The sequence below is a fragment of the Pelophylax lessonae genome (assembly GCF_965119305.1).
Source record: "Pelophylax lessonae genome assembly, chromosome: 8".
NCBI classification, from domain to species: Eukaryota; Metazoa; Chordata; class Amphibia; order Anura; family Ranidae; genus Pelophylax; species Pelophylax lessonae.
Window position 1 is genome coordinate 100,855,153 of NC_138775.1, and position 18,731 is coordinate 100,873,883.

At 41.7% G+C, this 18,731-nt stretch overlaps 1 protein-coding gene across 2 annotated transcripts in view; it reads left to right on the top strand.

Annotated features, from left to right (window-relative positions):
- The window catches only part of LOC309561984 (putative endonuclease 4), an 89,304-nt gene extending 74,513 nt beyond the window's left edge, over window positions 1–14,791 (top strand). For both annotated transcript variants that reach the window (XM_082266080.1, XM_082266081.1), the window contains one exon: window positions 14,412–14,791. In XM_082266080.1, the coding sequence (XP_082122206.1) occupies window positions 14,412–14,517 (106 nt within the window). In that variant the 3' untranslated portion in view covers window positions 14,518–14,791. The remainder of the gene's footprint in view (window positions 1–14,411) is intronic.
- Window positions 14,792–18,731: the final 3,940 nt, after the last annotated feature.

Genomic DNA, 18,731 nt, shown 5'->3' on the forward strand with positions numbered 1-18,731 from the left:
CCTACCAACACCCCACCCCGTCATCCTCATCACACCTGGCACCCGGCTGAAACCCCAACCACTGTCATCCTCATGTTCATTACACCTGGCAGCACAATGCAACCTTGGTAAAACACCCACCCTGTCATCCTTATCCTTTTCAAACCTGGCATCCCACTGCAACCTTGCTAACAACCTACCCCCTGTCATCCTCATCACACCTGGCACCCTTCTGCAACCCTCCTAATACACTACCCCCTGTCATCCTCATCCCCCCTATAACCCACTGCCAGCTTACAAACACCTGCATTAAGAAAGCAACTTATTCCAATGTTGAGAGGACAAGGGTCTCTTCCCCACAGATATGTGGTGGCGGGTAACGTGGTCTATGGACGGGGCATATTTGAAATATACAGTATCTCACCAAAGTGAGTACACCCCTCATTTTTGTAAATATTTTATTATATCTTTGCATGTGACAACACTGAACAAATTACACTTTGCCACAATGTAAAGTAGTGAGTGTACAGCTTGTAGAACAGTGTAAATTTTCTGTCCCCTCAAAATAACTCAACACACAGCCATTAATGTCTAAACCGCTGGCAACAAAAGTGACTACACCCCTAAGTTTAAATGTCCAAATTGGGCCCAAAGTGTCAATATTTTGTGTGGCCACTATTATTTTCCAGCACTGCCTTAACCCTCTTGGGCATGGAGTTCACCAGAGCTTCACAGGTTGCCACTGGAGTCCTCTTCCACTCCTCCATGACGACATCACTGAGCTGGTGGATGTTAGAGACCTTGCGCTCCTCCACCTTCTGTTTGAGGATGCCCCACAGATGCTCAATAGGGTTTAGGTCTGGAGACATGCTTGGCCAGTCCATCACCTCAGCTTCTTTAGCAAGGCAGTGGTAGTCTTGGAGGTGTGTTTGGGGTCGTTATCATGTTGGAATACTGCCCTGCGGCCCAGTCTCCGAAGGGAGGGGATCCTGCTTTGCTTCAATATGTCACAGTACATATTGGCATTCATGCTTCCCTCAATGAACTGTAGCTTCCCAGTGCCAGTAGCACTCATGCAACCCCAGACCATGACACTCCCACCACCATGCTTGACTGTAGGCAAGACACACTTGTCTTTGTACTCCTCACCTGGTTGCCGCCACACAGGCTTGACACCATCTGAATCAAATAAGTTTATCTTGGTTTCATCAGACCACAGGACATGGTTCCAGTAACCCATGTGCTTAGTCTGCTTGTCTTCAGCAAACTGTTTGCGGGCTTTCTTATGCATCATCTTTAGAAGAGGCTTCCTTCTGGGATGACAGCAATGCAGACCAATTTGGTGCAGTGTGCGGCGTATGGTCTGAGCACTGACAGGCTGACCCCCCACCCCTTCAACCTCTGCAACAATGCTGGCAGCACTCATACGTCTATTTCTCAAAAACAACTTCTGGATATGACGCTTACTGAGCGCGTGCATTGAACCTCTTTGGTTGACTATGGCGAGGCCTGTTCTGAGTGGAACCTGTCCAATTAAACCGCTGTATGGTCTTGGCCACCTTGCCGCTCACTTTCAGGGTCTTGGCAATCTTTTTATAGCCTAGGCCACCTTTATGTAGCACAACAATTCTTTTTTCAGATCCTCATAGAGTTCTTTGCCATGAGGTGCCACGTTGAATTTCCAGTGACCAGTATGAGAGAGTGATAACAAATTGAACACACCTGCTCCCCATTCACACCTGAGACCTTGTAATACTAATGAGTCACATGACACCGGGGAGGGAAAATGGCTAATTGGGCCCAATTTTGACATTTTCACTTAGGGTTGGTTGTACTCACTTTTGTTGCCAAAAGTTTAGACATTAATGTCTGTGTGTTGTTATTTTGAGGGGACAGCAATATTACACGGTTATACAAGCTGTACACTCACTACTTTACATTGCAGCAAAGTGTCCTTTCTTCAGTGTTGTCATATGAAAAGATAAAATATTTACAAAAATGTAAGGGGTGTACTCACTTTTGTGAGATACTGTATGTTTGAAACTATGTTAACAATAAAGTAGCCACCCCAGGTGAATGATTATGTGTTACTAAACCCACAACAGTAAAATCAGTCTGTATATGCAGTAAAGCATGTTTGTTATACCCCTTAGTGTGGATCCTAAGGGGTTAATCCTCTGCATTGTGTAAAAAGGCTGTTCAATCATGTCTTCTCTGATCATCTGCTCCTTCCACAGACTCCAAAAAAAATAACCTAATGTTTACAGTCTATGGTGTCAGGCTGCTCAGTTTGGTGTGTTTTGCTAGAATTTTTTTTTCTTTTGGGAGAAAAGGGGGGGGTGGGGGTACATGTGATAAGCACAGGGCCAATCAGCACTGTTCAGACAGAGAATCAAGGGTCTTGAAGCCTGATAGGACAATTGTGAGAGAAATAAAAACAAGAAAGGAGAGAGCGGCGCCAGCTTAGTATAGTACAAGTTTATTTAACACTGTTAAAATTGGTGACTCACTGTCCGAGGTTGGGTGAGACCGGTACACAAAGACTGTTAGGGTCATCCATCTTCCTCTTCCAGGATAGTGGTCATAGGAGAAGGTGGTGAGGTTCCAGAGGTATAGCCGAGCCGCTGTGGGGCTGCTAGTTGTCACTGACCGCTGCGGAGCATGCACAACAGGGCTCCGGCTGCCGACTTCCGATCCCTGATGACATCACTTCCTGGCAGGAGAAAAATAGGGGTTGCACGCGTTCAGAGCATCCGTGCTCCTTCGTCAGGCGATGGGATCCCATCGCCTGACGAAGGAGCACGGATGCTCTGAACGCGTGCAACCCCTATTTTTCTCCTGCCAGGAAGTGATGTCATCAGGGATCGGAAGTCGGCAGCCGGAGCCCTGTTGTGCATGCTCCGCAGCGGTCAGTGACAACTAGCAGCCCCACAGCGGCTCGGCTATACCTCTGGAACCTCACCACCTTCTCCTATGACCACTATCCTGGAAGAGGAAGATGGATGACCCTAACAGTCTTTGTGTACCGGTCTCACCCAACCTCGGACAGTGAGTCACCAATTTTAACAGTGTTAAATAAACTTGTACTATACTAAGCTGGCGCCGCTCTCTCCTTTCTTGCATCTCTCAGGGCTTCTCCACGCTTCAGCCGGCTGCCGCGGACTATAGCTTCCCTACAGTACCAAACTTTGTTACCCCCCACGCAGCCCCATAACCCCCCCCTCCCATCCACCCACATTCCTTGTATCACCTTGGGATATTAGAAGGGCGCCATGACACCCCCCACTTTCAGAGAAATAAAAACTCCTCCTACAAGCTATCAGCACTCACTGATACAAGTCACACGATTGCTCTAACTGCTGCATATACAGCTGATGAAAAAAGGTTTTTATCAGTTTATATTTACTAAAATGATTGCATTTCTATTTTCTGTGTACTGTAGGGCACCAGATATAGTTAATGCGGAATCTGGGTTTAGTAACACTTTAAATGTCTTCCCCTTCCCGTGGTGAAGGTGAACTGTGGGAGGAATTCCTCCTTGAGAAAAGGATATTGTTGTCATCCTATCATGGTGGGCTATTATCAAGCTAAGTGTCATGCTAAGGTTTTTTTGTACATGAGTGCAGACAAAAATGAGACAGTAACAACAAAAATACAGGGTAGGGGCAGCAGCGGAACAGAGCCACACCCCAGGGGGCATAAAAAGTGCATTGTGGTACATAACATGTGAAAAAGGAGCAGCTCGTATTAACACAACATAGTGCAAAAACCATCGTTCAGTGGAAGAAAAATGAGAGGGCGGCCTGCCGGGGGCTATGCGTCACAGTCAACTTCAGACGTCTGCGGGTCCTAGAGGGTGCAATTTATATCACAGGGGAGCCCCAAGCCGAAGCACGCCGCCGGGGGAGGGGGGCATCAGCCTCCGTCAAACCGCCCCCAGTGCGGCGCCCCCAGCCGGCGCCCCCCCAGGCACCTCAAACCACCCCCAACTGGTCGTGGGGGGGTATCTGGCAACAGGGTGGGACCACACAGAGGAGCTGCACCGACCTCAGGCCGGCTCCGTTGGCGGAGGGGCCGAAGGAAGGGGAGACGCAACATGACTAACCCCGGCAGACCCCCCAAAACACTCACAAAAATCGCCCACTCGAGGTAGATGGGGCAGCATGTAGGAAGAGAAACAAAAGAATCAGAAACAGGAATACCAAGGAGAGGAAACATGAGGAAAAGGCAGGGAGAGAGAGAGAAAGAAAGAAGCCTAGGGAAGAAGAAAAGGAAGGGGGAAAGAAGATCGTACCTGCCAGAATCCGGAGCACTTGTTCTGTAATTTGATGATCTGATCACTATGGAGTGGAAGACCCAGGATGGACACAGATAATTTCTTTATTCTCTTAAAACTCCTTTCCACTTTTACCCCTTCCCTGTGGCAGCAGAAAAAATGGGAGTCCCCATCTTTGGAGGATGCAGCAGTCGCTCACCTTTCAAAGGCAAACATCATACCCGTACGAGATTCTCCCTCTGTTTGTGATCCCATGGTAAAAAAAAGATGGAGTACCTTACTAGAATGCTTTTTTCCATGTAAGGGTCAGTTTCCAACCCATGTTTTCCCAAGCTAGAAAGCACTGGACAAGACTTTTGTATCAGGAATGGATGACTGAAGAGGCACAACAGCTTTTTATTTATCTGGCTAATCAGATAGTACAGGTGGTTAAAACAATCTTAATGCATCTCTAAATGTTGCTAGCCTTGCAGCATGAGCTAGCTAAGTTGGCTTAAAAAAAAGTCCCTTATTCAGCTTTTTCTGGGGAAATATGCTCTTTGAACTATCCCAGGATGAGATAATCAAAAATGGTAGGGTAGAAAGAGCACACTTCTTTCACAGACCTGCAAGACTAGGCTTTCTCAAAGAAGAGGTACAGCCTCCAAACCTGGGTTAAGGAATTAAAATACACAGAGACTTGATCTGTAAATGTTTCTTCCAGCCGAGGTCCGAATTTCCTGTTTGTGCTATGACTCCGCCCCCTATACGCGTGGCGTCTTACGCTTTCGCTTCACGCGTATAGGGGGCGGAGACTCGGATGGACGAGCGGCGACCCATCAGCACGGCTTCCCACAGCTGCCGTACTGTTTGGTGTGTACGGTCCGCACAAGCCCTATTGTGCAGATTCATGTGAGTGTACCTTCATCTTTTATTCTAATAAAAGGATAATAGCAGTGAACACTTAGATCGTTTATTATCTTTACCCACATACCATACCCATGAAATTGAGAGAGAGATCGATCCAGGAAGTGGCATCCCCTACACTGGGCTTATCCTTACATAGGATTTACTGCTGGTTTAATACTTCAGTGAGGTTAGAGGCCATCTTGTGGCTAAACGGTGGTGGTGTCACTCGCACTTTATATATGGAGACATCTATCAAGCACCTTGATTGATTTTTGCTCACGGCTTGACTCATGTTTTAGTGGACTTTTCATGCACTTTACTTTGGAATGCACTTTATGGACACTCTATATATTGCACCCTAAGAGAAATATTTATTTATATGATGCACATTGTCACTTTATTGGTTATTGAATTTATATAGCGCTGTATATATATATATATTGTTCAGGATATATGTGTACAGACCCCTTCAGCCATTGATCCTAGCCTTCCTCGTTCAAGTGCCCCTTATCAGTATTGATGATACCAGGCTTTCTTTCTTGAGATATCCGGTAAGCGCATGAGTGTGTCCTAGTTATCGGAGCACCGTGGAGGATTATTTAATTTATGGTGGAGGACATTCACTTTACTATCCAACACTCAGTGATTTGGGACTTTTTCATTGTGTCACTCACCACTTGTATATTCACTTAAAACTTAATTGTCTATAATTTATGATTATTTATGATATATTGCATTTATGATATATTATATTATCAGTTGCCTTTCACAATTTTTCACTGTTATCACTCAGTGATTTGGGATTTATTGTGTTATTTATCACTGTCACTTTTTATATTTCAGTGTTTGGAATAATTCACATACACTGTTTTTAATCGAGCGCAGCTTTATTTCTTTATATTTTGGTTATGTGTTATCCCACTTTATAGTTGCTGCTTATTTCTGTTCTTTAGCGCAGTTACTTTTTATTTTTACACCCTAACAACCAGTCATCTGCTGGGACACTTGAAAAGTTAATTCCGGCAGCTCCCGCTCTCCATCCAAAGCTGCTTTGTCTCCCACTCTCTGTCTAAAGTTGTTCCATGGCTGCCTCCTGCTCTCTGCTCTGCTGTGATAATGACAGCAGTGGCAGTGGCTGAGGAGAAGTACCAGCTCTTAACTGGCGGAACTGTGGTGGTCCAGGTGGGACAGTGACTCATCCGACCTGCACTCCGCCATTTAGTGATCCCTGTGATTTAGTCAAAGCATCACGTTTGTCCATTCCAAAACACCTAGCTAGGACCTGACCATCTTGGAACCTTCGAGTGCTTCCTCTGCATAAAGGTTTGCCCCACCTGCTAGCGATATGGTGATTTTTGATATGTGGTCTCTTTCAGATACAAGATGAAGTTCCTTTCTGTCCCACAACAGATTTGCCTCAAATATTAGTTTGTCTCTTCAATATGCATAGGGCCTGTCCCAGACTGTGCGTGGTTTATAGGCCCAGAGAGTTATTATACATGATTCCTACTCTCTGGGAAGGTTTCTGGGACTTCTGTTTAAACCTGTTCAACATTTCCAGTAATGGTTATGTTATGAATACAGTCCTAAACGACTGTGCAAAACAGGAAATTTTGGTGGCTTCCCTTCATCGAGGAGATTTCTTGGCTACCATAGACATTCAGGACATATATTTGGATGTTCTCATCTTTCCTGGACATCGGTGCTTTCTGGTCCTCTCACTACCTGGTCAAGGAGATCTAGCTCTGACCACAAGCCACTATAAGTGGAGCACAACTTTTGGTGGATGGTAAGCCAGCTTTCTTGGTGGCCCACATTCTAGGGGTGGGCAGGCGTACCTCCTGTGTATATTATGTTCCAGATAATCTGTCAACATTGGGTGTTGCCAGACATACATCCTTTGGTAATTCTGCTCAACCCTAAGGTAGAGACAGGTTCATTTTCAGGACAAGGGACACGCTAGCAGGTGCCCTTTCTGTTCTGCTTGTACAGTACTCCCTTATGTATGCCTTTCTGCCTCTTAAACTTTTCCAAAGCTTCTGCAAAGGATGGAATTAGACAGCATTTCTTTGATTCTCATATTTCTGGTCTGGACAAAAACAACCTGGTACACAGATCAAATTTGTATGGTTTTATGGGCAATACACACAATACAATTGTCTTTAGATTTTTTTCCTTTAGATTTACCAAAACCATATAATATGAGGTAAAATCTAAACACTTTCAATTTGTATGCAATCAGGCAGGCCCCTGCACTACATAGTTGAAGGTAAATCTAAAGGAAATCTAACAACAAAAGTTGTATAGTGTGTATCCATCTTAAGTCTCAAAACCTTCTTCTCAGTCGCCAGTTTTCATAGTATGGGTGTTAAAATCCAGTTGTTGAGAAAAACAGGGTTCCTCAAAACCTGCTTGACAGTCGCTAATTGTCATGGCATGGCTATTGAAGCTCAGTTATGGAGAAAGAAAAGGCTCTCAGGCACTGATTTTTAAAGCATGCTTTATGCCAGAAAGCATTCTACTTACAAAATTTACCATTGTACTTTCAGTGGTGTGAGTCCCTTGGTCTTGGCTCTTAGATCTATGCAGTTCCCCAGATCATCAGCTTCCTTGAATCTGGGATGGATCATCGCCTGGAGCTGAGTAATCTTAAGGGCCAGAATTCAGCCTGAACAGTTTTGTCAAAGGACGATTTGTTACGCATTTCCGGGTTCTCTCAGTACTGCAGAGGTCCCATTAGAGCTGATTAGTGGGATTCCTGTTCTGACTTTGCCCCAGAAGGTCGCTTCCCTTGTTGAAAAAACTATGTTACTATGAGGGTCCCTGAAATGACTGTCTTGTTTTATAGGAATATTTAGAAGAGGAGTGCCACAGAGTCCAACATGCATTTTATCTCTTGCTGTAAAGTGAAATCCGCAATCCAGTCTCTATTGACTTACACAAAGAAATTAAATAAATGCTTGATGAACTGTATACATTTGGTGTAGCACTCTCTTTCAAATATTATATGGTCTACACCCAGGGTCCCCTGTAGAGCCTTTTGTGTGCACAGAAGCTGAATAACCTGAGATACTTCAATCTTTACGAGTAACCAACCACATATCAACAATTAAAACTTAGGATCTAGCACCATTCTCTTACATCCTCTGAATATGGTTTTGCAAAGCTTCTTATCTTATCCTCCACAAAAATAAAGCTGTGTTGAGACCTAGACCTTCTTCCCTGCTTTAGGTGGTGTTTCTTCACCTGTTTGAAGATGTTTTTAGGGCCTGCTGTCAGGTTTCACATATTTAGCATAGATCACTAGTTTACTTTAGAATTGCAGTCTTAAAGAAATACTCAGGAGTTTGTGTCTACATGTTTATGATATGACTACATCAGTGCTGATTGCTGTAGTCAAGCCTTTCATCACAATTCATTAAATATGATGCACATGCTGCCTCACCCATATTTCATGAGATCACTTGTCTTGTTTTGACTTTGGTGGGTGTCTGAATTAATTCAACTAAAGTAAGTATAGAGATTATATTATTGGCAAAGAAATAATTTGCACATCAAATTTATTAAAATAACCAGCACTAGGCTTAATTCATTGGCCTGGATCAGTTATTTTCCTCTAAACATTTTCATACTTTCCTTACTAGGCAACTCACTGAAATGCATTTTATCTGCATTAGCTAGCTGCATTTTAATTAGTGATAACCTGTTTGGTCATGCTTGTGAAATGTTTTACGTACAAAATACACAGAAAAAAAAGTGCTGTGTAGCAAATATAATATGTATAGATTTACTGCATACATTATTGTTTTTAGTTTAGTGCATTTAGAAATCCATTTAAAAAGCAGTGTATGGTAGAGAAAATGATGCCTAACTAATGCTTTTGGGAATGAAGCTTATCATAGTTTAGAAATTGGGCAGAAAGTACCTTAAATTGTTGTGGAAGCATCTCACCAGTTTTTGATGGAGAGATGGAAACACTCTTTGTACTGGTACAGTATACATTGCCTATTATTTTAATACAAAGATTTAAACATTATGGGCAAACATTGATTAGTGCACAGAGACCATGTCGCCAGACCATGCATGTCAATAAAAAACTTCCCATAAGATGATATGTGTATTTAAAGTGATTGTAAGGCTTCTTTCACACGGCCGCTCCGGATTTCTTCTCCGCTCTGGTGCTTTTTTTTTTTTTTTTTTTCACGGAGCGGATGACATTTGTGTCATCCGCTCCGTGTGTCCTCATATCATCCCATCCGTTTGCGGATGATATGCGGACCTAATGTAAGTCTATGGCATTGCGGATGTCAGCGGATGACACCGCTGACATCCGATTTTCCTTCCTTTCCGTTTTTTGAACGGATGAAAAAATAGGGTTCTCTTCCGTTCCAAAAAACGGAACAGAACTGAAAGGAAGAAAATCGGATGTCAGCGGATGGTATTCCGCTGACATCCGCAATGCCATTGACTTACATTATGTCCGCAAATCATCCGCAAAAAAATAGGATGATTTGCGGACAAGCGGAGCGCCCGTGTGAAAGGGCCCTAAAGCTTCATGTTTTATTTATTTATTTTTAAAATAACAAACATGTCATACTTGCCTGTTCTGCGCAATGGCGTCTCAACCCCACCAACTGCTCCCACCTCACTGGCTGTGATTGATGGAGCTGCTGTGTCTGAGCCAATGAGTAGAGAGAGAGAGGGAGCTGTGAAAGCCTTTGCTCTCGTGCACATTGTTGAAACAAGTTCAGGTTCAAGTAAGTAAAAGGAAGGGGGGTTTATATTAATGCAGAGAATGAATTAGGGTAGAAATACTTCAGGCTTTAGAACAATTTTAATATATTTTATGAATGGTATAGACCAGTGTGTAAACATCTAAATGCCCTGGGACTGTTGCTGGGTTCCACCATCTAACAGGTGATGGCAGCAGTCCCAACAGATTCAGAACAGTGGCTTAAATGACACTCCTTAGTATTCATTTCACTCTTCTTCCATCTGCAGCATAGAAGGCTTTGCTGGATGGTGAAGAGAGGGGCCATCACAGAAACACACTGCAGTGTCTGCTTTTAATGCGTGATTTTAACTTAAAAAAAAAAAATGTAAATTTGCAGGTTGATGTCAAGTTTGGCATACACATCTGTGGTGGTCATTACTCTCTATGGCTGAATTCCTGTGTGAAAGTACGGTTCTTCTGAGAACTGCCAGATCTGAATGTACTTGATATGATCACTAAACATTGACACCAACTATAGTGCTTTGACCACATTTTTTTTTTTATCATCTGTACAAAGTAACTGTGCAAAGTAACTGTTAAAGATTGGTAACAGGAAATTTTCCAGGATGCAACCAAACTGACCTAAATTTTATCTCACTGTGACCTGTTATATTGCTTTTGGCACCACTCAAAGTAGAGGTAAAAGTATATCCCTGTGTCCCAGAACATAGGGTGCAGGCCTACTCTGATACCAAGCCAGAGGGCTAGTAAGTATAAAGAGAAAAGGATCGCCATTCGCCACTACTCTCAACCATCCCAGGTGAACAATTGATAAGGTGCGGCCTCAGCCTACATGTCTCCTCCACACACTAATGCATTTCGCCCCACCCACTAGGGCTTAGGCCTGGCCATAGACAGAGTGATTTTCTTTCCTAAAGCCCATGGTTCTGTACTGACAGGAATTTCTCCCACAGAGCCATTGTGTTCTTCAGGGGGGGAAGCCGTCCCCATGGGGAGAACACAGTGATTACTGCTAGTGACTATAATAGCTTGTAGCAATAATCACATGTAAAATCTGGTAGGCTGGTTGTGCCAAAGTTGATCAACTGTACATTCAGCCTGCCCATACATGGTTGGAATGCCAGCCGGTTCCTGCTGAAAAGACCATGATTCAAACAGTCTATGGCCAGCTTTAGTCATAGGGTAAATTATATCTGACAGTTAAACAAACCCTGTCAACAATCAAATAATTACAGGCAAAAGCACAGAAAGGTCAGTATTTTAAATTCCTACTTGTAGTAATTGTTCCACAAATTATTTTTTATGCCCATTTCTGATGTATTTTACTTTGCTATTGGGGGCATGACTACCCTGAATTTTTGTCCACTCACCTACCTGTGCCTTGTCTAAAGAATATGTTTTTAAAAAAAATAACAAATGCACATTTTTTTTTTGCACATAAAAAATACGCATTTATTATTTTTTTCTTCGAAACCTGCAGAGAATTGCACTTGCGATTAGAACATTGCAGGTGCAGTGTCAGGCTTCTGCTGACTCTACTGTAAAGGTGGACAGGTACTGTAGAGCAGAAAGAATGAATAAACTACGAGAGCGCTCACCAGTGCCTTCGCAATTCATTGAAGACTACAAGCCGCCTGCCACAATGGCCGATATAACTTACAGTTAATTCATTCACAGATAGCTGACAGGACTGTGTGGGTGGAGTCCTGCAGGGCCACACTGGTATTAAATTGTGACAGCAGGTGCGGGGAGAGGATCCACCGCCCGCTGTCAGACTGGGGGATTTTGGGGGGAGCGGGGCTGCTGCATTAGTAAGTCCAAATTCATGGTGTAACATGTAAAATGTAACTAACAGTGAACTTATCCTTTAAAGTGTCTCTGTCATGAAATGAAAATTTTCCAAATAAGCTGTACCTGTAAAGCGATAGATAAGAGATCTAAAAGAGATAATCCTGGCTAAAATATTCTGCAGGAATACACTTGCAAGAGTGTTCTCCTGGTCCATTGCCGCATTCAGTGGCAACTCCTGTCGGCCCTGACTCCACTACATTCCCTTGTGGATGTGGAGGTCTACAGAAGGAACCACTGGGCACAGAAAGAGAACAGGACGCTGACACTCCTTGCCTTGTCCGTTACTGCAGAAGAATTGGTAGAGATTTCAGTGGCACGGACAGCAGAAAATAAAAATGTATTTGGGAAATTTTTGTTTTACAAACCTTTATCTTAATAATCCCCCCCATTACACAGTACCACAACAGAAAAGTACCACACATTATCCCTCAGCTATTTTTGTTATAAACACTGGATGTTTGCAAGAATTTCAGATTATTCATTTATAATTATTTTAATGCATATCCTAGATCAGGGATCCTCAAACTACGGTCCTCCAGCTGTTGCGGAACTACACATCCCATGAGACATTGTAAAACTCTGACATTTACAGACATGACTAGGCATGATAGGAATTATAGTTCCTGAACAACTGGAGGGCCATAGTTTGAAGACCCCTTTGCTAGATGAACAAGAAAAGGAGAGGGGAGAGAAAGAGGGAATGGGAAAAGAGGGAAGAAGGAGTGTTCGTGTACGTGCTAGAACAATAAACTTATTTTTAACCTCATGCGAGTGGTATGTGGCTCCAAATATACTATTTAGGCTTTACATTTTTTTATTTTAATGAAATGCAATGTTTAAATTGCCCTTGTTTCTGACAGTTTTACTTTAAAGAAAACTCTTCCAAATAGAAACATGCTGACTTGTTTTTTAAAATATGTGCTTCAGAGCAGTCCTGTCATCCTTGTTACACTACCCTAATGGGCCACTGATCTGGAAAAAGCATCTGTAGGTCGGGTGATATGCACATGACTTGCTCTAGGTCATTAATTCATCAAGTAATAAAAAGAGGTAGGGATGACAGCCATGGAGCATGTACCTACAAAAATAAGTCAGCAATGGCAGCTCCTATGTTTGTCATGACAGGATCTTTTTAAAGGGAATTGCCATGTTGGAATAGACAAATTGCTTTCTTTGACAAGTACATTTGTAGGCATGACAGAATGATCACACAGATCTAAATTTTAGTTAAACCATTTAACATATGGACACATAACTGCATTTAGAATAGCTGTTTGATAATGCAACGACCTTTACAAACATTAATAAGAGAAAACCTGGGTGAAGACAAAGACTACTCCGTGTATGTATATATAGATATAGCCTGTAATTTTAGCTCCAGGTTTGATCTTCAACCTCAGCAGGAAGCTGAACTACTGATCTCCTTACATGTAAATCCAGTTATAGATGTTGCTGTATACTCATTAGTAAAGATATCGGGGGAGGGGGATGCTTGCAAATGAAGTTGATGATTCTAATAATAATTAAAAGTACAACATGTTAAATATCAGGTTGTTATGGCAATGCAATGCTAATTGTTAACCCGTTAACAGAGATTTTGCAATACACAGTAATTCCTCAGATAGGGACGTTTATATTTGCTGTTAATTAAAAATGATTATTGTGCGCCAATAACCCATCATGTGTTGGTGTCATAAACGTTGTCCATCACTTGGCTACATCTGTTTCTCTTTGTTTTAATAACCATTCATATAGATGTTTGGGAAATCCTGGTTCAGGACTATGTATTTGAAATGCTCATTAATGCTAACAAGTATTTTCCAGCATGTTGACAAAACTTTACAAATAATTTAGGCCATTGCTTTTTTTTTTTCTTTTTGTAAAAAAAACCATAACCCTTTCACTGTACATCTGCTAAAACTAAGTGAATCAAGTAAAATATTGTGTCTGTTTCAAATCCTTCAAGCATAAGATTTGTGTTTTGCTAAGAAAAAAAAAAATCACACAAAACATACATACTTATTTCAGTATTACAAACTGTTCCAAAAGTGACCTTTTAATATTATCCAAGATAAAGTCATCAGTAACCATTCAGAGCAGATGGTTAGAGCTGCAGCTATAGCTGGCTTCTCTATGCAGCTACAATGCTTCTCTAAGCAGATATGAATTGCTGACGTTCTCATCAGCAGCTATGTTATAAGATTCTAAGTGTAGCTACTGAAGATGGCAATTCTCAAGCTAGATCCAGTTGCTGCAAAAACAGCCATGAAGGTTGCTGTAACATGGATATTTTGTTGATTTTAGTTGATTTATTATTAGGAACAAATGTCTAAATTGTGCAACTACTGCAAAAGCTGAATTGAGCATCTCTTCGTCTAATGGGCAATATATGGCATAACTAACAAGTGAATAAAAAAAGCACATATTGCAACATTATGTATAATGAACACTTTCACAGACTTTCAAATCTCTTCATTAGCCAAGCTGGAGAAAAATTTGCATTGTATCCAGCTATTCCAGTGGCATGAACAGATTCTTTTCTTCACCCACCATTCTTGATTAGAGATCTGCCCATCTTTACAATAACAATTGTTTTTTTGGAAACTCCACATTTGAATATTAGGCTGTTTATTGTCTAGACATATTTACTATTGTTCTTTTGTCTTTTTTTTTTTTCTCCAGTGCTGATTTTGATGAGATTGAACTGCTGTATTCGCTGTGTGCAGAGGGCGCGACCACAAAACGTAATACCAAGAAAGCATCTTCTACAATAGGACCCATAGAATAGTATGCAGCAATCTGTAAATTCTGTGCTGCAGGTTTACCTAACCTGGACAGTTGTTGTTATATTTTGTTAATGAACAACTAATCTAACGTTCTTATTATTGAATATACTTTGCAGTCGCATTTTTGATGTCCAGCTGAGACAACAATCCAATAGTTGCTCCAAGGCCTTCTTAAAGGATAACTGTACTTTAAGCAAATTTATCCTTTAAATGTGTCTCTGCTCCTCCCCTGTACCCTTTTTATCCCATTTCTTTATACTTTTCTGTCTTAATGTAAACCCTGTTGGGAGCCCCACACCTTTTCACTGAAAGTCTCATAGCCTGGTTCTGATTTCATCCTCCATTCGTTCCTTTGAAAAGGTCATCTCTTATTTGTCCCAAGGGTGGACAGATTTTACTTAAGAATAAATGGAGTTTCTTCTGCAATTGGTGAAGATTCTTCGTGGCTCGCAGCAGGCACAAGCTAACATCTAGGAAAAGTGGTTACAAAAAAGTTAAGGAGACAGGTCACCCTGTCTTGTTGTTGTGCATTGGATGACTGGTTGCCCCGTTGCCCAGTTCAGTAACCTCCTCTTTCCCAGCCTCTCCCTTTTCTGCCTCTCTGCTCAGCACATCATTATCCCTCAGATTTTAGTTGCCAAGGTACTGAGAACACTCTCAGCAGAGTTTGTTGTCATTGCTGGGGCAGACTGCAAAACTGGAGCCAAAAGTGTGTCAGGACACAGGTACATTTTTAAACATGGCAAGGTAAAGTAAGGTGTGCTTTTAAAGACTTATTTTTTTTTTGTCTCATAGACAGAAATATTAAATCTTATATTCACAAACCTGCAGGTGCATAACCCTCCCCGTTCACTAACCACACAGCCTCCTACCACTATGCTCAGACTCCAAAGTGCCTGACCAAGCACTGCATGTGCAAACTCTAAGGACTCTTGGGTGTAGTTACTCGTGAGAAATTCATCTTTCCACTGTTAAAATAATTTGATCGGAGAAAGAGATATTCTCGACCACCAGGAGGAGGCGTTTGCAGGGCACCCAACCTCACATCTTATTCATGTAGGGGCTTTGCTGATCCATCCTACATGTGACTGCTAATAGCAGGTTTTTCCTCGATTTATAAATATCAAAAGAACAAATAATTAATAAATGTGTAAAGTAATAAATGCTGCACGGACCTAAAAAAACAAACTGCAATCAAAAAATGATTAAATCACTATTAGTCTGCTGCACTAATAAATGCTCTAAATGTGATACATCATATCCTGTATGAATAAAAATAAAAAAAACTATTCACTTACATACATCAACAGTGTATCAATATATATGTGAAACCACTCCAAAATACCTGTGTGCGAGTTTCTGAAAAAAAGGATTAACACAGTCCAAATCATCCGTGAGGTAAGATAACAACCTGTACTCTCCACGTGAGACCTTCATTGACCCCTTTCAGACACACCCTCACCTTATATTTTTGACCCTCATCATAGAGCTCCAAAATAAGCATGTTTCTTTAAATTCAGGCACAGTATAAAACCTGATTCAATGAAGCCAGGACATACACCTCTCAATGGGGCTTGTCCCTCCTTGAAAAGGACACTGTGTGTATCTTTCCAGGGCCAGAAAGCAGGCGGATTGTCAGACCCAGCAACTCCGATGCATATCAGACCATAAAGTTCATGGAAAACAAAGAAAGGGCATAGTGCTCACCTACAAATATTTAAAATCAAGTAAAGTAATGCACTCCCATAAAGACAGTAGAAAAAGCTTCTATGTCAGGCTTGTATATAAAGCCAAGCAGCACTGTCCTTTTGTATCAAAAGAACGTTCTTCAGATAGCAGCTAAACTCATCCAGTCCTCCTTATTTTTGGAGTTGTTTTGATATTTATATTGATACACTGTTGATGCATTGTATGAATATTCTGTTTTTTTGTTGTTCGGTTCATATGTGATATGGAGTATCACATTTTGGGGCATTTATTAGTGCAGCCAGCACATATTCACACACACAATTCTACAGTAATTCAAAAATGTGTTTGGTCACACTGATATAATTGTTTTAAGTTTATTGTCAGTGCATTAATGTATTGTATGTTGTTTTTCTAGAATGGTATTCTTGTATCTTTTGTTAAATAAATCTATTTACATGAATAAAAAAGTAGTATTTTTTCTGTGCAGAGAAAGAGTGTGTGCGTGTATATATATATATGTATATATATATATGTATGTGTGTATGTGTGTATGTGCATATATATATATATATATATATATATATATATATATGTAATATAAAATAGAAGATGCAATCCACTTGTTCCAAATATCCTTTCATTTGGAACAACAATTGTATTGTATCTTCTATTATTTGAGATATATACAGTATCTCACAAAAAGTGAGTACACCCCTCACATTTTTGTAAATATTTTATTATATCTTTTCATGTGACAACACTGAAGAAATGGCACTTTGCTACAATGTAAAGTACTGAGTGCACAGCTTGTGTAACAGTGTAAATTTGCTGTCCCCTCAAAATAACTCAACACACAGCCATTAATGTCTAAACCGCTGGCAACAAAAGTGAGTACACCCCTAAGTGAAAATGTCCAAATTGGGCCCAAAGTGTCCAAATTTTGTGTGGCCACCATTATTTTCCAGCACTGCCTCAACTCTCTTGGGCATGGAGTTCACCAGATCTTCACAGGTTGCCACTGGTGTCCTCTTTCACTCCTTCATGACGACATCATAGAGCTGGTGGATGTTAGACCTTTGTGCTCCTTCACCTTCCATTTGAGGATGCCCCACAGATGCTCAATAGGGTTTAGGTCTGGAGACATGCTTCGCTAGTTCATCACCTTTAGCTTCTTTAGCAAGGCAGTGGTTGTCTTTGGGGTGTGTTTGGGGTCGTTATCATGTTGGAATACTGCCCGGCGGCCCAGTCTCCGAAGGAAGATGATCCTGCTCTGCTTCAGTATGTCACAGTTGGCATTCATGGTTTTCTCAATGAACCGTAGCTCCCCAGTGCCAGCAGCATTCATGCAGCCCCAGACCATGACACTCCCACCACCATGCTTGACTGTAAGCAAGACACACTTGTCTTTGTATTCCTCACCTGGTTGCCGCCACACACGCTTGACATCATCTGAACCAAATAAATCTTGGTTTCATCAGACCACAGGACATGGTTCCAGTAATCCATGTCCTTATTCTGCTTGTCTTCAGCAAACTGTTTGTTTTTTGTGGATCATCTTTAGAAGAGGCTTCCTTTTGGGACGACAGCCATGCAGACCAATTTGATGCAGTGTGCGGCGTATGGTCTGAGCACTGACAGGCTGACCCCCCACCCCTTCAACCTCTGCAGCAATGCTGGCAGCATTTATACATCTATTACCCAAAGACAACCTCTGGATATGACGCTGAGCATATGCACTCAACGCCTTTGGGCCTGTTCTGAGTGGAATCTCTCTTGTTAAACTGCTGTATGGTCTTGGCCACCGTGCTGCAGCTCAGTTTCAGGGTCTTGGCAATCATCTTATAGGCCATCTTCATGTAGAGCAACATTTTTTTTTTTTAGGTCCTTTAGGTATGAGAGAGTGAGAGCGATAACACCAAATTTAACACACCTGCTCCCCATTCACCCCTGAGTAACATGACACCAGGGAGGGAAAATGGCTAATTGGGTCCAATTTGGACATTTTCACTTAGGGGTGTACTCACTTTTGTTGACAGGGGTTTGGACATTATTGGCTTTGTGTTGAGTTGCTTTGAGGGGACAGCAAATTTAAACTGTTATACAAGCTGTACACTCACTACTTTAACATGTAGCAAAGTGTCATTTCTTCAGTGTTGTCACATGAAAAGATATAATAAAATATTTACAAAAATGTGAGGGGTGTACTCACTTCTGTGCGATACTGTGCGTATATATATATATATATTTTTTTGTGAGGGATTAGCTTGGTGGCGGGTGTGGATGACCCCTTTTTGGGGTTCGTTACACAGGGAGATAGCCGAGAAGTGGTTGCAAACAACAGTTTGGTTTATTCATGCAATTTTCTTCACACAATTGCAAGCGTCAAAAACATCCAAAATAAAATAAAACACAAAATAAATCCTTGCCACTGTGGGCGGCTAACTTCTCACACACAGGAACCTACCTAAGGAGTCCCTCCCCAACATACTGTTGGGCAGACTTGGCTGATCCTACAGCCGACACAATA